Source organism: Carassius carassius, chromosome 4, assembly GCF_963082965.1.
Source record: "Carassius carassius chromosome 4, fCarCar2.1, whole genome shotgun sequence".
NCBI classification, from domain to species: domain Eukaryota; kingdom Metazoa; phylum Chordata; class Actinopteri; order Cypriniformes; family Cyprinidae; genus Carassius; species Carassius carassius.
This window is the reverse complement of record NC_081758.1, coordinates 42,632,342-42,652,664: the sequence shown is the minus strand read 5'-3', so window position 1 is coordinate 42,652,664 and position 20,323 is coordinate 42,632,342. Positions and strand designations below refer to the sequence as shown.

The 20,323-nt window shown below is 35.9% G+C and overlaps 1 protein-coding gene across 2 annotated transcripts; it reads left to right on the top strand.

The window, feature by feature from the left end:
• The first annotated feature begins 10,658 nt into the window (after positions 1–10,658).
• LOC132140092 (cytosolic phospholipase A2 gamma-like) lies at positions 10,659–19,339 on the top strand. Of its 2 annotated transcripts, XM_059548906.1 has the most exons (14): positions 10,659–10,684; positions 11,849–11,960; positions 12,066–12,208; positions 12,291–12,492; positions 14,201–14,303; positions 14,375–14,515; positions 14,818–14,883; positions 14,968–15,027; positions 16,831–16,956; positions 17,143–17,286; positions 17,788–17,865; positions 17,944–18,098; positions 18,924–19,089; positions 19,159–19,339. In XM_059548906.1, the coding sequence occupies exons 1-14, from the start codon at positions 10,659–10,661 to the stop codon at positions 19,305–19,307; spliced, it is 1,671 nt and encodes a 556-aa protein (XP_059404889.1). In that variant the 3' UTR covers positions 19,308–19,339. The 2 variants fall into 2 exon arrangements, with proteins under 2 accessions (XP_059404889.1, XP_059404888.1); XM_059548905.1 differs by lacking the exon at positions 10,659–10,684 and having other exon boundaries at positions 11,684–11,960.
• The last annotated feature ends 984 nt before the right edge of the window (positions 19,340–20,323 follow it).

Sequence of the window (20,323 nt, the reverse complement as noted above, 5' to 3'; positions counted from 1 at the left end):
ATCGATGGAACAGCAAAACTGTATAAGGCAACATACAAAAATATTTTTTTTTTGGCCAATAAAAATAGTAATTAACAGAAGATGGACAAACTAGAATTATACACTGTCGATTATATACCTCAATAATGTATGTTTCCCTCATTTGCAGAGCTCGGTGGAGGAAAAAATCACCTGATTATCCCAGGGGAAAAAACTCTTGCTGAAAAACAAGCTGCTAATTTTGATGTGAAGAAATTCACTGAGCATGTATTAAAGGATTTGAGTTGTTTATTTAGTTCGGATTCTTTTGGTAAGTTGAATTGTCTGTACAATTGATTTGTAGTGTACTTCTTTTTTTGATTTTCTATCCAGATGAATGCATAAACCGAGAAGTGCTTTAGATTCAATACAGCTTCGAATTTGCAACAAAACAGGTTTTAGCAGAATGATTCCACAGAACAACGTTTGCTTTAGACAACCAATTAAGGATGATTATGGCCAAATAAATAAATACGATTAATTAATTAATTAAAAATAGTGATCAGGAATATTTAAAGGGTCAGTTCAACCAAAAATGAAAATCTGACTTTCATTTATCTTCCAAGCACAAATGAAGATCGTTTTCATGAAAGCTGTGATATTTCTGTCCCTCCATTAAAAAATTTATAATCAACGAAAGCCGTAATTGAAACTAAAATTTGATTAATCACAGAGCCCTACTTTAAAGCATAAAGATTATGAAACATCAAAAATAATCTCCAAAGAATCATATAGTCAACTGAAAAACAATATACAGAATATACAACAATTTCAGAAATTAGGAACCATTTACTATATTTAAGAACCACTGTGTATTTGTATTTCAGATCTTGTGTTGAGCATTTGTAAATGCATGACTCTGTGGATCTGGGGCAGGAATTATAACTTCCTCCACAAAATGAAAAGTGAGAACAGACCTGCTATTAACTAGACATTCAATGTGAATAATATAATATACAGACTAATTTCATGTTGTGCTCCCTCAGATGAAGCAGTGCCTGCTGCTCTTGTGAAAGTTGAGACGAGAGACTATGAAGACGCCGGACTGTTGCTGAACTCACCCTACTTCTCAGTGCTGAGAAAAGAACGAGACATTGACCTCATCATTTCCCTGGATTTCAGTGAAGGCGATCCTTTCAAGGTATTATACACCGGGAGGCTTGAGACTCTCCCATAGACAATCCCTGTGTACATTTAAATTTACATTTAATCATTTAGCAGACGCTTTTATCCAAAGCGACTTACAAATGAGAACAATAGAAGCAGTCAGGTCAACAAGAGAACAACAACAGTATACAAGTGCCATGACAAGTCTCAATTAGTCTAGTATAGAACACATAGCCAGGTTTTTTTTTTTTTTTATAAATGAAAAGACAAGAAAAGGAAAAGTGCTAGTGTTAGTTGGTTAAGTGCAGGCAAAAAAGATGAGTCTTTAGATGTTTCTTGAAAATGAGTAAAGACTCAGCTGTACGAATTGAGATTGGGAGGTCATTCCACCAGCTGGGCACAGTCCAGGAAAAGGTCCGTGAGAGTGATTTTGAACTTCTTTGGGATGGCACAACAAGGCGTCGTTCACTTCCAGAGCGCAAACTTCTGGAGGGCACATAAGATTTAACCAGTGAGTTTAGGTAAGTTGGTGCCGTGCCAGTGGCCGTCTTGTAGGCAAGCATCAGTACCTTGAATTTGATGCGAGCAGCTACTGGTACCAGTGTAACCTGATGAGGAGAGGAGTAACATGAGCTTTTTTCAGTTCATTGAAGACAACCCTCGCTGCTGCATTCTGGATCAACTGCAGAGGCTTGACAGTACATGCAGGAAGGCCCGCCAGGAGAGCATTACAATAGTCCAGTCTGGAGAGAACAAGAGCTTGGACAAGAAGTTGGGTGGCTTGCTCTGACAGGAAGGGTCTAATCTTCCTAATGTTGTATTAGGCAAACCTGCAGGACCGGGTCATTGTAGCAATGTGGTCTGTGAAGCTTAACTGATGATCCATCACAACTCCTAGGTTTCTGGCTGTCCTAGAAGGAGTAATGGTTGATGAGCCCAGCTGTATAGAGAAGTTGTGATGAAGCAATGGGTTAGCTGGAATCACCAGGAGTTCTGTCTTCGTAAGGTTAAGCTGAAGGTGATGGTCATTCATCCAGGTAGAAATGTCACTCAGACAGGCTGAAATGCGAGCAGCTACCGTCGGGTCTTCTGGCTGGAATGAGAAGTGCTTCTGAATGACAGATCCTAATGATGTCATGTAGATGGAGAAGAGAAGTGGTCCAAGTACTGAGCCTTGAGGAACCCCAGTAGCAAGGTGGTGTGACTTTGAAACATCACCCCTCCAAGACACACTGAAGGATCTGTCAGAGAGGTAGGACTTAACCCACAGGAGTGCTGTTCCAGAGATGCCCATCTTTCTGAGGGTGGACAGGAGAATCTGGTGATTAACAGTGTCAAAAGCAGCAGAAAGGTCCAGTAAGATGAGTACCGAGGATTTTGAAGCTGCTCTTGCTAGTCGCAGGGCTTCAGTAACCGAGAGCAGAGCAGTCTCAGTTGAGTGGCCACTTTTGAAGCCAGATTGGTTGCTGTCCAGGAGGTTGTTCTGTACAAGGAACATAGAAAGCTGGTTGAACACAGCTCGCTCAAGTGTCTTTGCAATGAATGGAAGAAGGGATACCGGTCTGTAGTTTTCAAGTTGTAGTGTACTGCTCAGATTTGCCAAAATGGCGCTACACTGATTTGGTGAGAGACAGAGGAGAGGAATTGTTGAATGAAGTCGTTATTTTAGTTTTCTTCGTGTACAAAAAGTATTCTCGTCACTTCATAATGTTAAAGTTGAACCACTGATGGCAGCTGGACTATTCTGACGATGCTTTTCATAGTTTCCTGGACCTTGACACTGTTATTTATTTGACAGTCTATGGGACAGTCTCAAGCATTCAGGTTTTCATCCAAAATATCTTAAATTGTGTTCTGAAGACAAACAAAACTTTAAACGTTTTGGAATGGAAAGTGATTTATAAAAAAAAACAAAAACAAAAAAAATTGGGGAGGTAGTATCCCTTTAACATTAATTAAAAACAAAAGAAAAAACTGCTCAAATCTGCACTTGACTGAAATTCTTCAGATTTAATAAGGGTGAATCAATATTTAATTCACACATTATGGTATTTGTACCTGAATACTACTGATATCTGACAGATACAATGTCTGCAGAGAAAGAGACCCCAAACTAGATTGGCCTAGAATACAATATCATGACACCAGTACAACTGTTAGATCTAACTTACCTGCAAAAGTTAAAACACTGATGACTTTTGTATATTGCATTTATTGCTAGTGCTATTGCTTGTTTTACTAATGACTCGTTACTTGTATTTGATTTTATTAAAATACTTTTATAAAAAATAATATAAAAAAATACAAAATAGTGGTGGGGCCAGTGAAAACATTGACAGATAATTACAAATACTGTAAACGGATAAAAAGCAAGAAAAAAAAATCGAATTAAACTCAAGTGCATCTGCTTTACCTAGAGAACCTGGAGAGAGCATCTGCCAGCATTCATATTCAATCCATCCTGACAATTTCAGTAAATAATAAATTGAAACTTCAAATGAAATGTTTTTCTAGCCCTTTTAATAAAGTGATACTGCTATGCTATGCTGTTCCATTGCAGACAGTGAATACAACTCGAAAACTGTGTGAGGAACTAAAAATCCCATTCCCTGAAGTCAATAGAGAAAAAATTCCCAGTGAAGACCTGAAGAACCCAAAGGACTTCTATGTGTTCAAAGGCACAAACACTCCAACCGTGATTCACATCCCTCTGTTTAATGTGGTCAACTGTGGAGGCAAGTTCAGATTGTCTAGTTCAATAAAACTGAAACATTGGCTATGTTCTCATTTAAGTGTTTTACTCTTTCCTCAGAAAATATTGAGGCCTGGAGGAACAGATATGATACCGTTCAAGGTTCTTACAGTCGTAAGATGATCACTGATCTTATGGAGGTCGCTGGAAAAAACATCTCAGACAACAGAGAGAAACTGCTGGAGCAGATTCAAGAAGTCATTGACCAAAAAAGACACGAATGATGACAATCTGAATACCAGTGGCATGTAGCACTCTGAAATTACTTGTTTGATTATATATATATATATATATATATATATATATATATATATATATATATATATATTCATGTTCCAGTTACACTTAATAGACACATTTTAAGGTTAAATAAACATGACTTATACGTACTATCAAAAAAAAAAAAAAACTAACTGTAAACGTATGCTCTGTTTCTTAAAATAGAAGATACATTTCATGAGAAATCATTTATACATTTATTATTAACCAATGTTAAGCTGTTCATTTTAATGGTCAACTTATTTTTGGTCTACATACCTTTATTTCACCAAGCTGATAAGCTCTCAATAAAAACACCCATACACATGATGTTTTCTAGTAATTTCAAGTCTGAATGTGATGCAACTGTAACATTAAATCCACTGAAGGTGAGTTGAAGTGAGAACCCAAGTGTAGTTTAAAAGGGTTTCTCTGGTCTGTGCAATTTTGTACCATTGTGCAGTGGATTAGAGCCTGTGTTTAGGGTGACTGGATAAATATCATTAGATTATACATAACTTAATAAAAAAAAATATATAATGGTTTTGCAATTTTCAGCACAGTGATCGTCTGTTCACTAAGTGTTTAGTATGAACAGATGTGCTTATGCTATTGTGAACTAGCTATATTTTAAAATATGCAACATGTATATCATAAATGATAAATATAAGAAATATGTAGCCCATTTCTATGTGTGTATATACTACATGAGTCAGGGCCGTGCAGAGACCTTTGGAGGGGCAGGTGCTCAAAGTATAAAAGGGGCACATGGAACAAAGCTTTAAATGGCGCTGTTCAAAATATCAATACAGCAATATATTGTGATGCATTCCTTGCTGATTCGCGTATCGATATGGATGATTATGTATTGATACGGCAGCAAATGCTTTGATGCAGTTTTGAAAAAGAAAAAATAGAAAAGACAATTTTAAGTTTAAAAGTTAAAAAAAATATTTTCTTTCCACCTAATAATAGCTCTGGGATCAGAAACTGAAATGTCTTAAGTTGTCCCAACCTGATGGCTTTTTCTTCTCTGTTTCTACAGAATAATTAAGAACAGCTGTTATAGTAAAAACTATAGAAAACGCTTGTGCCTCTACATTTTCCTCTTTCTCACCAGCCTCTGTCTCCTGGCTTGCCGTTACCTGCTCTCTTTCTGTCACTTGTGCCTCTACATTTCCCTCTTTTTCTTCCTCTGTCTACATCTCCTCATCTGGGGCCCGTTTCACAAAGGAAGTTAAGTAAAACCTCTGAATATGTTTACCCTGAAATGAGGGAAACTAGGTTTTCTGTTTCAGAATCGGAGGTTTGTCAAACCTGAGAAAGCAGGGTAAGTCAAGCCCGTTTCTGAAAGAGAGGTAACTTACACTCAGAGTCAGTTACCATGGTAACTTACACTATGAACCTAACCTGGTTGGGAGCAGGTTCTCTACGATAAACCCAGAGTTTATCCCCCCCCCCCCCCCCCTTTTTAAACACTTCATTAATGCACACTGGAAAAATGCTCTTCTTACTAAGTGTTTTTTTTTCTTCTTTTTTTGCCCAAGTACAAATATATATATTAAAAAAATTATAAAATAAAGATTGATTTTCTATATAAGAAAATGATATAAGAAATGTTGTCTTGTTTCCTGGGGGGGGGGGGTAATGCAAATGGTAAACCTTATTCTGGGTGTCTATTACTAAGTGCAAATCTACTGTAGCTCCGCCCTCCATCGACACATAAGGTTAAATATGACACATGTGAATAACAGCTTCAGTGGTGTAGGCACTAGGCAGTCATGTTTTTTGCACGGAAACTAGCTTGTAACGCTATTGATTGGGTTAGAGTCCGGCTTTTGCCGAGCTCATTCTTCTCACTTTTCCCATCACATGTCACATTAGAATTTATTTTCAATAAAAATGAACAAAATGTTCTAAAAGTGGAAGTAAAGTGTCTAACGAGTGTTTAATAATGATACAACTATTTATAATTGTAATAAATATAATCATTTACAATGTTATTACTGCATCCTGTTAATGTATCACAATACTGAAGTGCAAATGTATCTGCCAGTATAAAGTATAACTAGCATCTAATTATTATTTACACTTAGTCTGTTGCAAAGAATTGCTACTTTTACATGGTAAATAGAATATATCACGATTTTCACTGTACATTTTTTTCTGTAAATAGCATCTAGAGCTACTTGCACTTAGCCTACTGTAAATAGGATCTATCGCTAAGAAAGTATGTTAATTCCACTTAGTGTAAATAGCCACTCCCGTATTTTTCTTACTCTATTGACAGAAAATATTATTATTAATATGATTATCTTATATATATATATTTACCCATGAGATACCATAAAATTATTAGCTATTAATTCATTAATCTAATGTTCTGCCAGTTTTCCCCTGTGATATTATAACACTGATAAGAATTACATTTTTATCGAGTCTGAAGTATTCAGATGGATTTTTGGCGGGAGCTGTTGCCATGGTGAATCGTAATATGGGCGCTCCATTGAAACTGGCTTTTTATATTAATGGTGCACGCGCTTAACTCAGAGTCAGTCAATTTAGAGTTGATTAAACCAACTAATTTCAGCTGTTCTGTAACCGAAAACTCAGAGTTTCCCATCTCAGGGTAAGTCAACTCAGAGTTCAAGTTTAAACTCAGAGTTGGTTGAACCTCCTTAGTAAAATATGGGCCCCAGCTCTATTACTTTCAACTCTCTGTCCATTTAGAAACGAGGCATAATTTACTATTTCAGCATTAATATTATTTTAACCATCACTACTGTCTACTCTTGCACCTAATCAATAAGTCCACCTTAAATATTGATACAAAACATTAAACAACTGATACACTGGAATATAGTGATTAATATTATTATTACTGTTGCAGCTGTTGTTGTCTAAAATTGAACTCCTTTGCAATGTAAACAAATGACAAGTGTTATTCATCCATCTCCTTCACACTGCACTTTGATGTCAGCTGTCAGATCTCAATATATATTTATATATATATATATGTGTGTGTCACATTTAAATATAATTATATTTTAATTCATTTCTTAATTGTTTTTATTTTTATAATGATAATTCAGAGAATGAGAAAATCTGAATAAGCCTTACCAGTGTTGTGATAATTATTTTTAAGGCACTCTATGTTTTAAAAAATAAATAAATACTGTAATATAATACTAGTTGAGTCAAATAACATAAAAAAGACCATACCCCTCGATGCCTGTGAAACTTTTCTCCCTCAAACAGCACGCTAACGTTACTCTACACTACAGACTACACACAGCAATATAAACAACATATCTGCATGATCTCACATCACATCGTTCTTGTAAAATAATTATAAGTAAATAAACATCAAAATCACTTCGCTGAGAATGAAACACCACTTACCAGCTGCCACGGTGTTAATAATATCCTCTAGCTATTAAAAAATGCGCGTCCCGCTCGGAGGAGGTCGTCGTCGTCATGTGAAAGGTCATCATGTGGGTATTTTATTTATGGCTAAATTATTATTAATAAATTTGACTAATATTTAGATTGGGCATGGGCAGGCATTCACAAAAGGGCATGTTATTAAAAAAAATTTGAGGAAAATTTGCTTTGACAAAAGGGCACTTTGGGCACAAAGGGGCAAAGGGGGAGGTGCTCAAGCACCCAACACCCCCCCCCCCCTCCCCCCCTGCACGTGCCTGACATGAGTAGATATATGTTTTATATATTTATTAATATATTTCACTAATGCAGTACCATATATTATCTAAAGTGCCCTCCATAAGTATTGGAACAGTAAAGACAACATAGCTGTATCTGCTATGAGTCTAGACAATTGCAAATATAATAAAAAAAAATGAATATGCGACAAAATTACAGAATGTCACATTTTATTATTAGGTATTTTGATTCATACTGTTTTACCAAACATAAAGGACAGCACTTTTATAGTTCATCCCACTATTTGATGTGAGCATAAGTATTGGAACAGTTGAAATTAAGCCAGATGTAAAAGATTAAAAGATAATATTTAGTTGCAGATCCCTTTCATGCAATCAGAGCAGTGAGTCTGCAACCCATAGACATCACCAGACTCTTGGTCTTAAGCTTTGAAATGCTTTTCTCCAGCCTTTAATGCAGCCAATTCCAACTGTGGCTTGTTTTGGGGAGTTTCTGACTTTAGTCTCCTTTTCAGCTGGTGAAACGATTGATTTGGGAAATCTAATGGAGCGTTCACACCAGACGCGACTTGCGCCAATAAATTGTGCTATTCACGCGTAGTTAGATGCATGAACATTTTGAGTTTACTCGCTTCATTCGCGCGTGAAACTCACTTCAGCTGCAAATTCGCATCGGGAGGCTTCTGCTAGTTGAGTTCATGCAGCATTGTGAAGTCAAGTCGCCTTTATTTATATAGCACTTTAAAGGCAGTTAAAGGCAGTTCATCATTGCATTCAGTGATGTCGTCATTCAGCTCAGTTCAGTTTAAATAGTATCTGTATAGTATCAAGTATCAATCAATGATATCGCTGTAAATGAAATGACCCCAACTAAGCAAGCGAGAGGCGGCAGCGGCAAGGAACCGAAACTCCATCGGTGACAGAATGGAGAAAAAACCTTGGGAGAAACCAGGCTCAGTTCTCCTCTGACCAGACGATACCAGCAGTTCAATTCCAATTGTGATTTCAAACACCAGAGGTCGCCCTCCCATTATATCGACTTTCACACCAATGTATTTATAAAATATTTTAAGACAAAATTCAAAATGGCTGACATGGGTAATTGGGAATTGTTTGACTTGGAATGTCACCAAATATTTAGTCAAACCGTTCATAGGTTCTAAGCTAAAACAGGCATTTTCCATGTCTCCCAACTACTTGGTGGCGCTATGTCGAAACTGTGAAGGTCAGGTCATGGTTGTTATAACACACACCAAATTTGATCCAAGGAAGATAAAAAAATATTTTTTCTAGCCCTCACGGTTCAAAAGTTAGCATAAACTTGAGTGCAACTTTGAACTGTTGGTGGCACTAAATGTTTAATTTACTTTAAATTGGCTATGGTTAATGTTGAGACTGTTGTCTATCTGTGTGCCAACTTCATGACTTTCCCACAAGTGGTTCAACTGGCTGCCATAGACCTGTGAACACAAGAAGAAGAAGTGTGCCTGGCTCGTAAAAAGCAAAGGCAACTGGTGTGAATCTTGGCACACCATATTGGCAGGGGGCCATGCACCACAATGGGCTGCTACTGTAAGTGAATTATATGATGTTATAAGTGATATTCTTGTAAATATTCATTGGAGAGGAATGTTGTAACCTGAAATAACTCAAACATATTGAGCAAGAAGCAATAAATACAGTACTCAGAATACAGTAAATGAGAACAGCCCCGGTGAAAATGAAAATTCCTCAATAACTCATTACTCAGAAGACCAATTAGGATTAATTGGAGATAAAAAGTTTTAGTACATCTGGTTGATCAGTTACCAAAGAAGCATGTCAGAAGTATTCAGGGAAATTAGATTTTGTGATAACATGTTGTGTTGCAAAAATGAGCACACCCTCTGAAAGTACAAAATAGTACTAAATAAAATCTTTCTGCGTACTTTCACATCAACGGGTGAGCAAGTTGAACTAAAACATTTAAATAAAAGGCAATTACATAGACCACCGAATCATACTCAGACTGACCACTTGTGAGAGAACTTTTTTTGCTGGGAAAAGACTGGGAAAATGCCTAGCAAATGTCTCAGAGAAGGAAAAGCATTGCAATGCATAGTTGTTATTCATATCGGAACTGCCTTCTGTAGTCAAAACAAATAAAACTTGTTTAGCTTTTTTCAAGGCTGCTTCCCACAGTGAAAGCAATTGTTTGCTTTGTAGTCATGTTTTAACATGATCTGAGACACTGTATGCATTCTCCCGTGGTGACAGTTCTTCAGTGGGCAAGTATTTTCACCCTACCTTAACGCTTTTGAGTAATTTTAGGGGATTTTGAAGTTGAGCAACACTTCTCATGAAAAATCAGAGCGTTTAAGGTCATCCTCCATGGCTTTAACAAAATTGGCTATTTTATCATTTTACAAACACTAATGATATATTTCTCTGTTTTTAGAAGTATATGTTTAACAAATAACAATTATATATACTCTTTGTTCAGACCACCATGGTTTTAAAAATGCAGAAATACCCTGTTCAACAATTCATATCAAGTCTACACATGCAGCTTTTTCTGATGTTTTCTGTTTTCCATTTCATTGAATCATTATCTCCACCCCTCATGATGACCCAGAGCTCTATAAAAGAGCATTTTCAGCTGATACGAGAAACAACAACTGCTGTTTTTATTTATTGGTGAATCTCAGGATTTTACAAGAACAGTGAGTACATTGCTATTATAGTTAAAGCTTTTGCAACATGGCAACTATAAACTTAATATGAAATTATCTCTGATTAAAACTTATTCCAATTAGTTTTTTTTTTTTTTTTACCTAAATATCAACTCTCCTGTTTTACAGATGAGGGCATCCAAACTTCAGGAAAGGTTTGTAATCCTGCTCAGATACCTACAAATACACATTATTATATATGAGTTCAGTAGTGAATTACACACAGAATTACAAACTGGATGATCATGTGAACAACTTCGAAATAAACTTTAGTTAGATGTATTCAAATCTTAAATCAAAATTATACTAAATAGCACAAGGCCATGAATGTAAGTGTGTGTACGAGGTTTATACTTACACTTCTGCTAATCAGCTGTGGCCCCGCTATTGTTTAGAAATGTGTAGATTCATATTGAATTTTGTCCTTATTACTTGGAGTCATGATAAAGGATTGTGGAATACGTTGATTTACCAACTGCAGTGCTTTACCAGTACTCTACATCTGTGTTTGGCTAACTCTTATGCCATTATTGTTTGGGTCTTTACTACCAAGCAGATGATCCAGTTTGCTACCATAAGTGTTAAACAATTTTTTCCCCTCTGATTCTTATTTTTAGAACTGGGGAGCACTGTTATTATTATAATAGTATTGTATTATTTGATTCCCCGTATTCCAGTACTGGAGATGGGCGTTCCTTTTCTGACATGCTCTGTACGCAGTAGACCAATCACAACAGACTGGGTCATCGGACCAATCAGAGCAGAGAAGCCTCATGCAAAGGAGGGGTTTGGAAAGATGAATCTTCAAACAAATCTTTTCAGACTCATTGAGAAAAAAAGCACAACGTTTAAATGCATATTATAAGAAAATGAAAATGTTTTTTGAACTTGCATGCATGTGAACATGTTTTTGGTGGTTTCCAAAAACTAATTATAAACAATTCAAATAGCATAATAGGGTCACAACAGTTGTCATATGTTAAATGTTTAGCTACTTACATTTTACCTCACACTCTCTGAAATGTAACTTTTAAAACTTACATTTTTTTTTTATCAAAAATCAAATATTGGATGGGACAATTTGGCAATTTCTAATTATGTCTATGTTGGTTAACTTACAACCCTTAAATAGCAAGTACGAGATGTTAAATTCAGCAATTCTGGGAAAAAATTATATTGTGAGGTAAAATGTAACAATTACTTTTAAAAAAATATATATTATTAAGAGGAATCCCCCCCCCCCCCAATCTGGTGGTTGTGGCCCTGAAATAGCAGTAAGTGATGTTAAATTGGTCTGTCTGTCTTTGTGGCCAATGCAGCGGTGAGGTGAGAATCACACACTCTCTACATAAAAATGAGGAGGAGTTTGTAGCCAGAAGGAGAGAAACTGTTTTTCAAAGCTTGCAGAAACTCGGAAAACACCGCAGTCAGGTAAGACAATCTTATATTTTATACATCTGTCCACTATTCTTTTTTGAAATTACCAACAAATGGTGTTGCAGCTCATGTTTGAACAAACAAGCTTGTGTATTTCAGGATGCGGTGCCAAACATTGCATTACTGGGTTCTGGAGGAGGACAAAGAGCCATGGTGGGTTTGCTGGGATCCCTGGTTCAGCTTGATAAAGCGGGTCTTCTGGACTGCATCCTTTATCTGAGCGGAGTCTCTGGATCCACCTGGTACAAACCCTGAGAAACCACAAACACAGAGATTGAATTGGGTTAAATGTTAAAACTGAGGGCAGTATGTTCTTCTCTCAAGGTGCATGGCCTCCTTATACCAAGAACCAGACTGGTCCACCAAACTAGAAACTGTGACAGACAAAATCATCAGGAGACTCAGCGGTCCAGGAGTCAGCTGGGGAGACAAATTTGACAAACTAAAGAAATATAACTATGAGAAAGACCACTTCAGCTTGACTGACGTCTGGGCAGTGATGGCCATCACAACATATGTGAAAGAGGTCTGTAATTATTCATACCACAAACCTGCATGATTTGGAAGTCACATCCAGTCTTAAAGTGCTGTAGTTTTAATAGTTAGTTGATTATGGGATGCCAAGGAACCTGAGACACATGTAAACACATACTGCAACATTCTGCTGATGACAAACTACTGTAAATCGATCTACTATAGGCAAAATACAAACAAAGTCTGAAACATTGAAAATCTGAGCCTGATTAATTTAAGTGGTAGTTAGTAAACTTTTCGGGAATTAAAACAAATAAATAATTTGTGATAACTATAAATTGTGAATGTAGATTATCCTCCTTATTACACGTGTCCTGCCTCAATAGTAAATAATTGGACACAAAATATTGATTTGAATTGAAACATTTTATTAGCTTCCGCAAATAAAAACAGTTCCTAGCAAGTGGTTTGGAAGCAAAATGAAGAAACAACATAAAATAAGACAAACATTTTAAGGAATAATGTTGTTATACCACATATTTTCACCAATAAATTATGCGGCAGGAATTATTGATTTGAGTTGAAACTGCTTTCAAATCTTACCTTTTTATTTTGGTATAATCCATTTTAGAAAAACAAAAACAAAACAAGACGAGCTCTTCAACAGTATTATTGTAGCGCATATGCTTAGCTGCAGGTCGGGCGTGATGAAAGGGCTTTACAACTGGTTAGAAAAGCCGCGGCCTTCTTCTTCTTTTGGGTTTTATGTGAGTTGGCAGTTCAACTTGCGAAAGCTGCCTGTTCTACATGAAAGCTTAAATGCTATTGGCTTACAGTTTAGCAGGTAAAACAATAGCTGTGTACCTTTTTACCTAGTCATCAGCTTAGATGGTCATCACCACTAAACCAAATTACATTCTTTTACTGTAGGGTTATAGTTATATTAAAATTACTAAAGTATCTTCAGATCTTTCAGACTGAGAGTAAATACTTTTTTTTTCTTTACCTTGTAAATTTTTTGCTTCTGCATATAGTGCATTATTTTATTTAAAGTTTTTCTTATATTAGCAGGTACGTTTCAACATACTACGATTTGGGACAGACTAATTCTACTTTCGGATACTAGGATGGATAGTATGCAAATTTTATAATTGGTAATACAGCTCTTTCTGACTTCTAAAATGGAATGACAGAGAGTTAGTGACATCATCACCACAGAGCTTTTGCTTTAGTCTTTTTCTATTGTACTGACTTCACTTGATAGCAAAAACATGTCATAGAGGCATTTTAACCTTATTCCTTGTATGATTTACAATTTTATTATTTTCTGTAATTTCATTGTAAGTGCGTGTGACCTAAAAACACCAATGACAATTAAAACCTTTTAATAATCTTCTGTTAATTGGATTGGCATTAAGTAATTTAGCAAACACACACTGTTATCCAATGAAACATTTTTTCAGTGATTACACTAAATTAGCCAATGCATTCTGCACATTGTCCTCTAATAACCAAACACTGTGTATTGCAAAAATAAAATAAATAAATAAATAAAATGTAAAAAAAAAAAAGAAAAAAAAAAGTGATGTCAGTGATGTCGCAAACATAGTTACTTGATGCACAGATGGCAACTGGCCAACGTAGCTACCAGCAAGAAGCCCCATTCACGAATAAGAAACCGTTCAACACGCCCATTACTCTGACCTGCAGCAACCCATAGGTCCCTTAAAAAAATAATTAACTAAAGAAATTTCCTCTAGATTGATGAACACACACTCTCAGATCAGTGGGACCAGCTCAGAAAAGACCCGTTTCCCATCTATGCAATAATGGACAAGCAAAGCAAACAGGAGGAGGCACAAGGTTCGTGTCTGAAAGAAAGTTCGTTTTTGTGATCATATCAGCTGTTTTATGGTGGTGTTTTCTGTCTGCAGACCCCTGGTTTGAGATCAGTCCACTTGAAGCTGGTTATTCACTCACTGGAGCGTTTGTGAAAACCTCCAGCTTCGGCAGCCAGTTTTGCAAAGGTTCAAAGAAAAAAGACCATCCTGAAACAGACATGCTGTACCTGCAAGGTAACAAACTCTGTCACAGGAGAGTTCATTAATATTTGTAAAATCAACATGCACTGAACAGTGAATTTAAGGTGAAATATAAACAACATTACAATTAGAAATTTTTCAAATAAATTAAAGCAATTAAACACCACAGTGAGTTGCTGTTTAACAACAAAGTTTCTCATCACACAGTGATTTAAAAGAAAGATAATTTAATGGCTTAAATTAGATGCATTAAACTGTTATATTTCACATTTTGTTTTGAAAGCAATATGTTATTTGTTTCATTTATTGTAAACACATAAATGTATTTTCTGCAGCTCTGTGTGGCAGCGTTTTAGCTGATGGAGACGAGAATAAGAAATTCATCTGGAAAAACATAAAAGGTGAAGCTGCATTTGAAGATTCGATTCTTCCTAAAGTTGACAGTCATTTCATTTCATGTGAACCCTGATTATATTTTCTCACAGATTTCTTTCAACATTCAATAACTATAAAAGAAATGAAGATGCTTGAGAAAAGGAGTGAAGGTAAATAATTTATTTGCAGTTCTGCTTAAGTTCCATCTTTGGAGTCTTCTGAACAACCAACATAGCTAACAATAAAACGATTAGGCTAAGTACTGTAACAAATGTATTGCTCATGCACCACCTGCTTGTGGGGAATGCCTGATTTCTGAACACTAGAGATGGAAAATTCCCAGATTTGCTCGGTGCATTAACATAAAAAGTAAAGTTAACAATTATTTAAAAAGTGTGCATCAGCTATAAATTGGCATTTGTATCAAGATCGTTTCTAAAATATTTGCAACAGTAAAAACAATTTCTTTACATATAATTAGTGAATGCACTAAAGTGACTAATAATCTGTGACCAATATTTTATATGTAGATAGATTTTTTCTCTCTAAACTATTTCTCAAGTGTGTTTCTCGCTGCATGAATAAGACGCATCACAACAGCACAGATACCCAAGAAAAACTTGGGATTAAAGTCCCTGACTTGAAATAACCTAATAAATCAATCAGGGCTAAAGCGGTTCCATAAAGGACAAATTAAGTTCCCACAATCACATTAATTTGTGCACCTTTATTTTTAAGCAGCTCTTAATGTCGATCATGGATTAAATCAATCCACCATGGATGGCATACAGTGAATATATCTGTGCTGTTTAATGCATTTTAGATATTGTGTTTTCCTCAGTGCATAATAGAAATGTCAAAAGTATATTTTTCATCTGAAAATGTAAGAAAGTCATGCAAACATATTCATTTTGCTGGCAGGAGTCGGCGAGTGAACGCACAACAGAATAGTAGCGCAATAATTCTGAGCAGGCTAAAATATACATTTTGCTAAAATATTTGTTGAAATATGTCTTTTGTGGAATTTTACACCTACATATATGTGTATTTTTATGATTGGGTTAAATTTAAAAGGATTATTGTAATGGGTAAACATATTTATGTGGGTTATAATAAGTCATCATAACGCATTAATCATGCATGGTGCACGCATTTAAAATAGTTTCGCCATTTATGTGCTCTTAAAGTATAATTTCTAAAAAAAAATGAGTGAAAAAAATAACAACTGTGTTTTGGCTTGTAGTATTTTGAAATACTTTTTAGAACATCTCACACCGTGGAATGTTTTTGCTTGTGTTAACTGCTTATTTAATTTTACTTTGTTTTCTTTAAAATAAATGTAAGCTTCTGTAATGTTATTTTAATATTAGTTACATTACGGCTTGCTTTTAATTCACCAAAAAGTATCTTAATGTCTTTTGAAAAAGATCATGACTAGGACTATAATCTAGCATTCAAAAAAATTAAATAATTAAGTTTACGTATGTCATTTTCCACTGTATGTATGCACAGAATTTAAATGAAAGGTATGGGTATGCTAATTAGATAAACTAGCTAGCTGGCTAAAATCTGCAAATAAAATACAAAATATAGCCTTTATTTTGTTCCCTTTGTTGTCTTTTATACTGCTTTAAGCATATCATATTGCAAATATTTCCCTTTATTTAACTTTAACATTTTTATTTATAATCACAATTTATGTACTACTTATTTATGTTAATACTCATCAGTATTTATGCTATGTTATATTATAGTAAAGTTAAAATCGTATCGCTTGATATTCAAGTTGAGGTTTATTGCCGTTCCACTATGTGTGGACATACAGTGGGGCGAAATGGACCACAGTGTTACATAAATACAGACATACAACAATGAAGTTAGACAGTATAAACCTATAAACAACTAATCTACTGACAGATTTTGACTATAAATATACATAAATATTAACCTACACATAAACTTTTCTTCAAAAGATCCTAAAGCCCCATCTGCAGAAAAGGGTTTCCAGGTGCTCATGGATCTTGTGGACATGAATCTCGATGTTTTGAATGGCAAAGATCCTTCAGATCTTGATTTATCCATCAGAAACACACTGAACGGTAAGAGTGTGTTACAATTCATATAGAGGAGAGTAGTTTAGTTCATCTTAGAGTCTAGCTATCACACAGTGAATATTTCTCAGGGTTCAGTTTTTGAATACAAACAACTAAAAAAATGATTTAACATTAACGACTGTAATTGCAATTACGGTGTCAGATCACTAGTACGTTTCCCTCTTTTAACAGAGGTCAGTGGAGGCAAACGCCGGCTGATTTTTCCAACAGAAAAACTGAATCTCGCTGATAAGCAAACTGCAAAACTGCATATGAAGCAATACACTGAAGATGTGTGTAATAATTTGAGTCTTTGGGACAGGTTTCCTCTTTTGGGTAGGTTGAATCGTCTGTACAGTGTGTATGATTTCAACAATATATTGTTCTCTTTTGATTATTCAATGCATAAACCGAGAAGTGCTTTACTCTAAGATTTAGTAGAGCTTCCGATTAGCAACAAAAGGTTTTAACAGACTGATGCCAAAGAAGAACTTTTGCGATCATGACAAAAATCATCATCATGATTAAAGGACAGTTCACTTATCATTTACTTACCCTCATGTCGTTCCAAACGCACAAGACTTTAGTTCATCTTCCAAGCAAAAATGATTATAAATTTAATGAAACCTGAGTGATTTCTTTCTCTTCATTGATTGCCTGTTCACACAAAACTATGATTGAAACTAAAATGTATAGAATTGCACACACACCTACTTTACAGCATTTTAAATTAAACATCAAAAACCTTTTTCATCTCCAAATATGGTCAATAGAAAAACAATATACACAATATTAAAGTATAATTTACTAAAGAACTACTGTGCATTTTTATTTCAGCTCTTTTCTCGAGCATTTGTATATGCATGACTCAGTGGACCTGGGGCAGGAAATATAACTTCCTTCACAAAATGACAGGTGAGAACAAGTCTAATAATAACTGGCAATTCAGTGTGAATAATATAATAAACAGACTTATTCGCTGTGATCCCTTAGATGAAGCATTGCCTGCTGCTCTTCTGGAAGGTGAGACGAGAGACTATATAGACGCCGGACTGTTGCTGAACTCACCCTACTTCTCAGTGCTGAGAGAAGAACGAGACATTGATCTCATCATTTCCCTGGATTTCAGTGAAGCCGACTCTTTCAAGGTTTTATACAAACATGTAGCACATTCTATAATTAAAGTTAAAGAAATAGATAGCCTAACCATTTACTTCCCCTCATATCATTCCAAACTATATTTCTCTTTTTGTTCGGTAGAAAAAAAAACAGGAGATTTTTTAAAAATTAATATTGCTGCTTTTTCCTCATGACCACCAGTGGACACACTAACCTTAAACACTGATAGATAATAACAAATGCTGTGTATCATTTAAACATAAAACAAAGAATACCATTTAAACTTAAGTGAGTATGCTTTAATTTAAACCATATGCATCTATAATATCTGGACAGAGCATCTGATAGAATTCCTATTCAGCTCAACCTTATGATTTCAGTGAATAACAACTTTAATTTCAACTGCTTTGACATCAATAGCTGCTCGCATCTCAGCTTTTCTAACAGATATTTGTTGCTGGATGAAGGACCATCATTTCCAACTCAACCGTGCCAAGAAAGAACTACTTGTGATTCCAGCAAACCCATCGTTTCATCACAATTTCACCATCCAGTTGGGCACATCAACCATGACTGCTTCTAAAACAGCCAGAAACCTTGGAGTTGTGATTGATGATAACTTGCTACATGTACTGCGTTAAGCTAACTGAGACTTGTTATAGCACTTGTATGTCATTGCTCACTTGTTGATTTTGATTGTTTCCATTGTCCTCATTTGTAAGTCGCTTTGGTTAAAAGCATCTGCTAAATGACTAAATGTAAACTGAAATCTCTGTCTAACACGGTCGGTTAATTAATGCTGTGTTGCTTTTCGGAAAGTGCTTCAAAGTACTTGTGTTGCTTTTCCACTGCAGACAGTGAGAGAAGCTGCTGAGATTTGCAAGAAGCGAAACATCCCTTTCCCTGAAGTCAACATTCCCAGTGAAGACCTGAAGAACCCAAAGGACTTCTATGTGTTCAAAGGCACAAACGCTCCAACCGTGATTCACATGCCTCTGTTTAATGTGGTCAACTGTGGAGGTAAGTTTCGATTGTCTAGTTAAATAAAACTGAAATATAATATGTTTAAGTGTTTTACTGTTTCTTTAGATGATGTTGAGACCTGGAAGAAAAATTATGCCACCTTTCAAGGTCCTTACAGCGCTGAGATGATCACTGATCTTATGGAGGTCGCTGGAAAAAACATCTCAAACAACAGAGAGAAACTGCTGGAGCAGATTGATGCAGTCGTCGGGTAGAAAGGACACAACTAATGACAGTCTGAATATCAGTGCCACACAGCATTCTGAAATGAGGCAAAGTCCTCACTGTTTGTTTAAATGTTTTTATTTATTTTTTATTTTTAGGTAAAATTATGTTCCAGTTAGACTTAATTTTGATACATTTTTCAGGTGAAATAACTGATTTGAAGTTGCTCTTTAGTCAACCTATATTCGGACCATTGTTTCACCAAACTATTTTCTCGGGCTACCCTCTGGGATTGGATCTGGAGTCTTCTCTTGTATTTGTATCGTGATTAACCATTTGGATGGATGATAACAGCCTTCTGAGCCTTCCAGTAACCACAGCAGGCCCCTTCTGCCCCATATCTATGAGCTGAAAAATAAACTGCAGGAGAGTGTTTAGCGCTAACTTAATGTTCACAACGCCTCATTACGAATAATGCGTCAAGCCATGCATATTTGGTCTCTTTGCATTTAAATCTAGATGTGTTCACACTAGACCTTGAAAACCATGTGAACACACTTGCCGAGAAAAAAAGTGCGGGGACAAATTTATATTTTAATATGGCTCATTTCCACTTACGGTTTGGTACAGTACAGTACAGTACAGTACATAATTACTCCCATTTCCACTGTCAGAAGTTGTGAATGGTACCAAAATAGCGAACCGTACCGTCCCACTTTTTTGGGACCCTTTCGTAAGGGTACCAAGCACAACAGTACTGTACCTAAAGAGCTAGACGCAGATGCTTTACACAGAATTAGCACTTGCATGTGTTACAAGGGGACGACAACGCTAGAAGCCGTTTTTAAATACACAGCCGAAACACATAACAATGTCAGCATGCAGCAATAACCCATGGTCCACCTGGGAGGTGCAAATCTTCCTGGGTATCATTGGTGGAGAAAGAGTGCAAAGCAAAACTCGATGGCATGGTGAAAGACAGCAACAGCTGGAGTGGTGTAAACAGAAATAACTGAAAGTTCGATGATTGTCACCATCAAGGGACACAGACTGACGAGTTTGGGAA

What these genes read in the sequence shown, in the direction of transcription:
- LOC132140092 (XM_059548905.1), top strand. Translation starts at nt 11,811, where the DNA reads ATGTTAAATTGGTCTGTCTGTCTTTGTGGCCAATGCAGCGGTGAGGTG. An exon ending in GGAGTCTCTGGATCCACCTG is followed by an intron (nt 12,209 to 12,290) that starts GTACAAACCCTG and finishes TCTTCTCTCAAG; the next exon opens with GTGCATGGCCTCCTTATACC. An exon ending in TCACAACATATGTGAAAGAG is followed by an intron (nt 12,493 to 14,200) that starts GTCTGTAATTAT and finishes AATTTCCTCTAG; the next exon opens with ATTGATGAACACACACTCTC.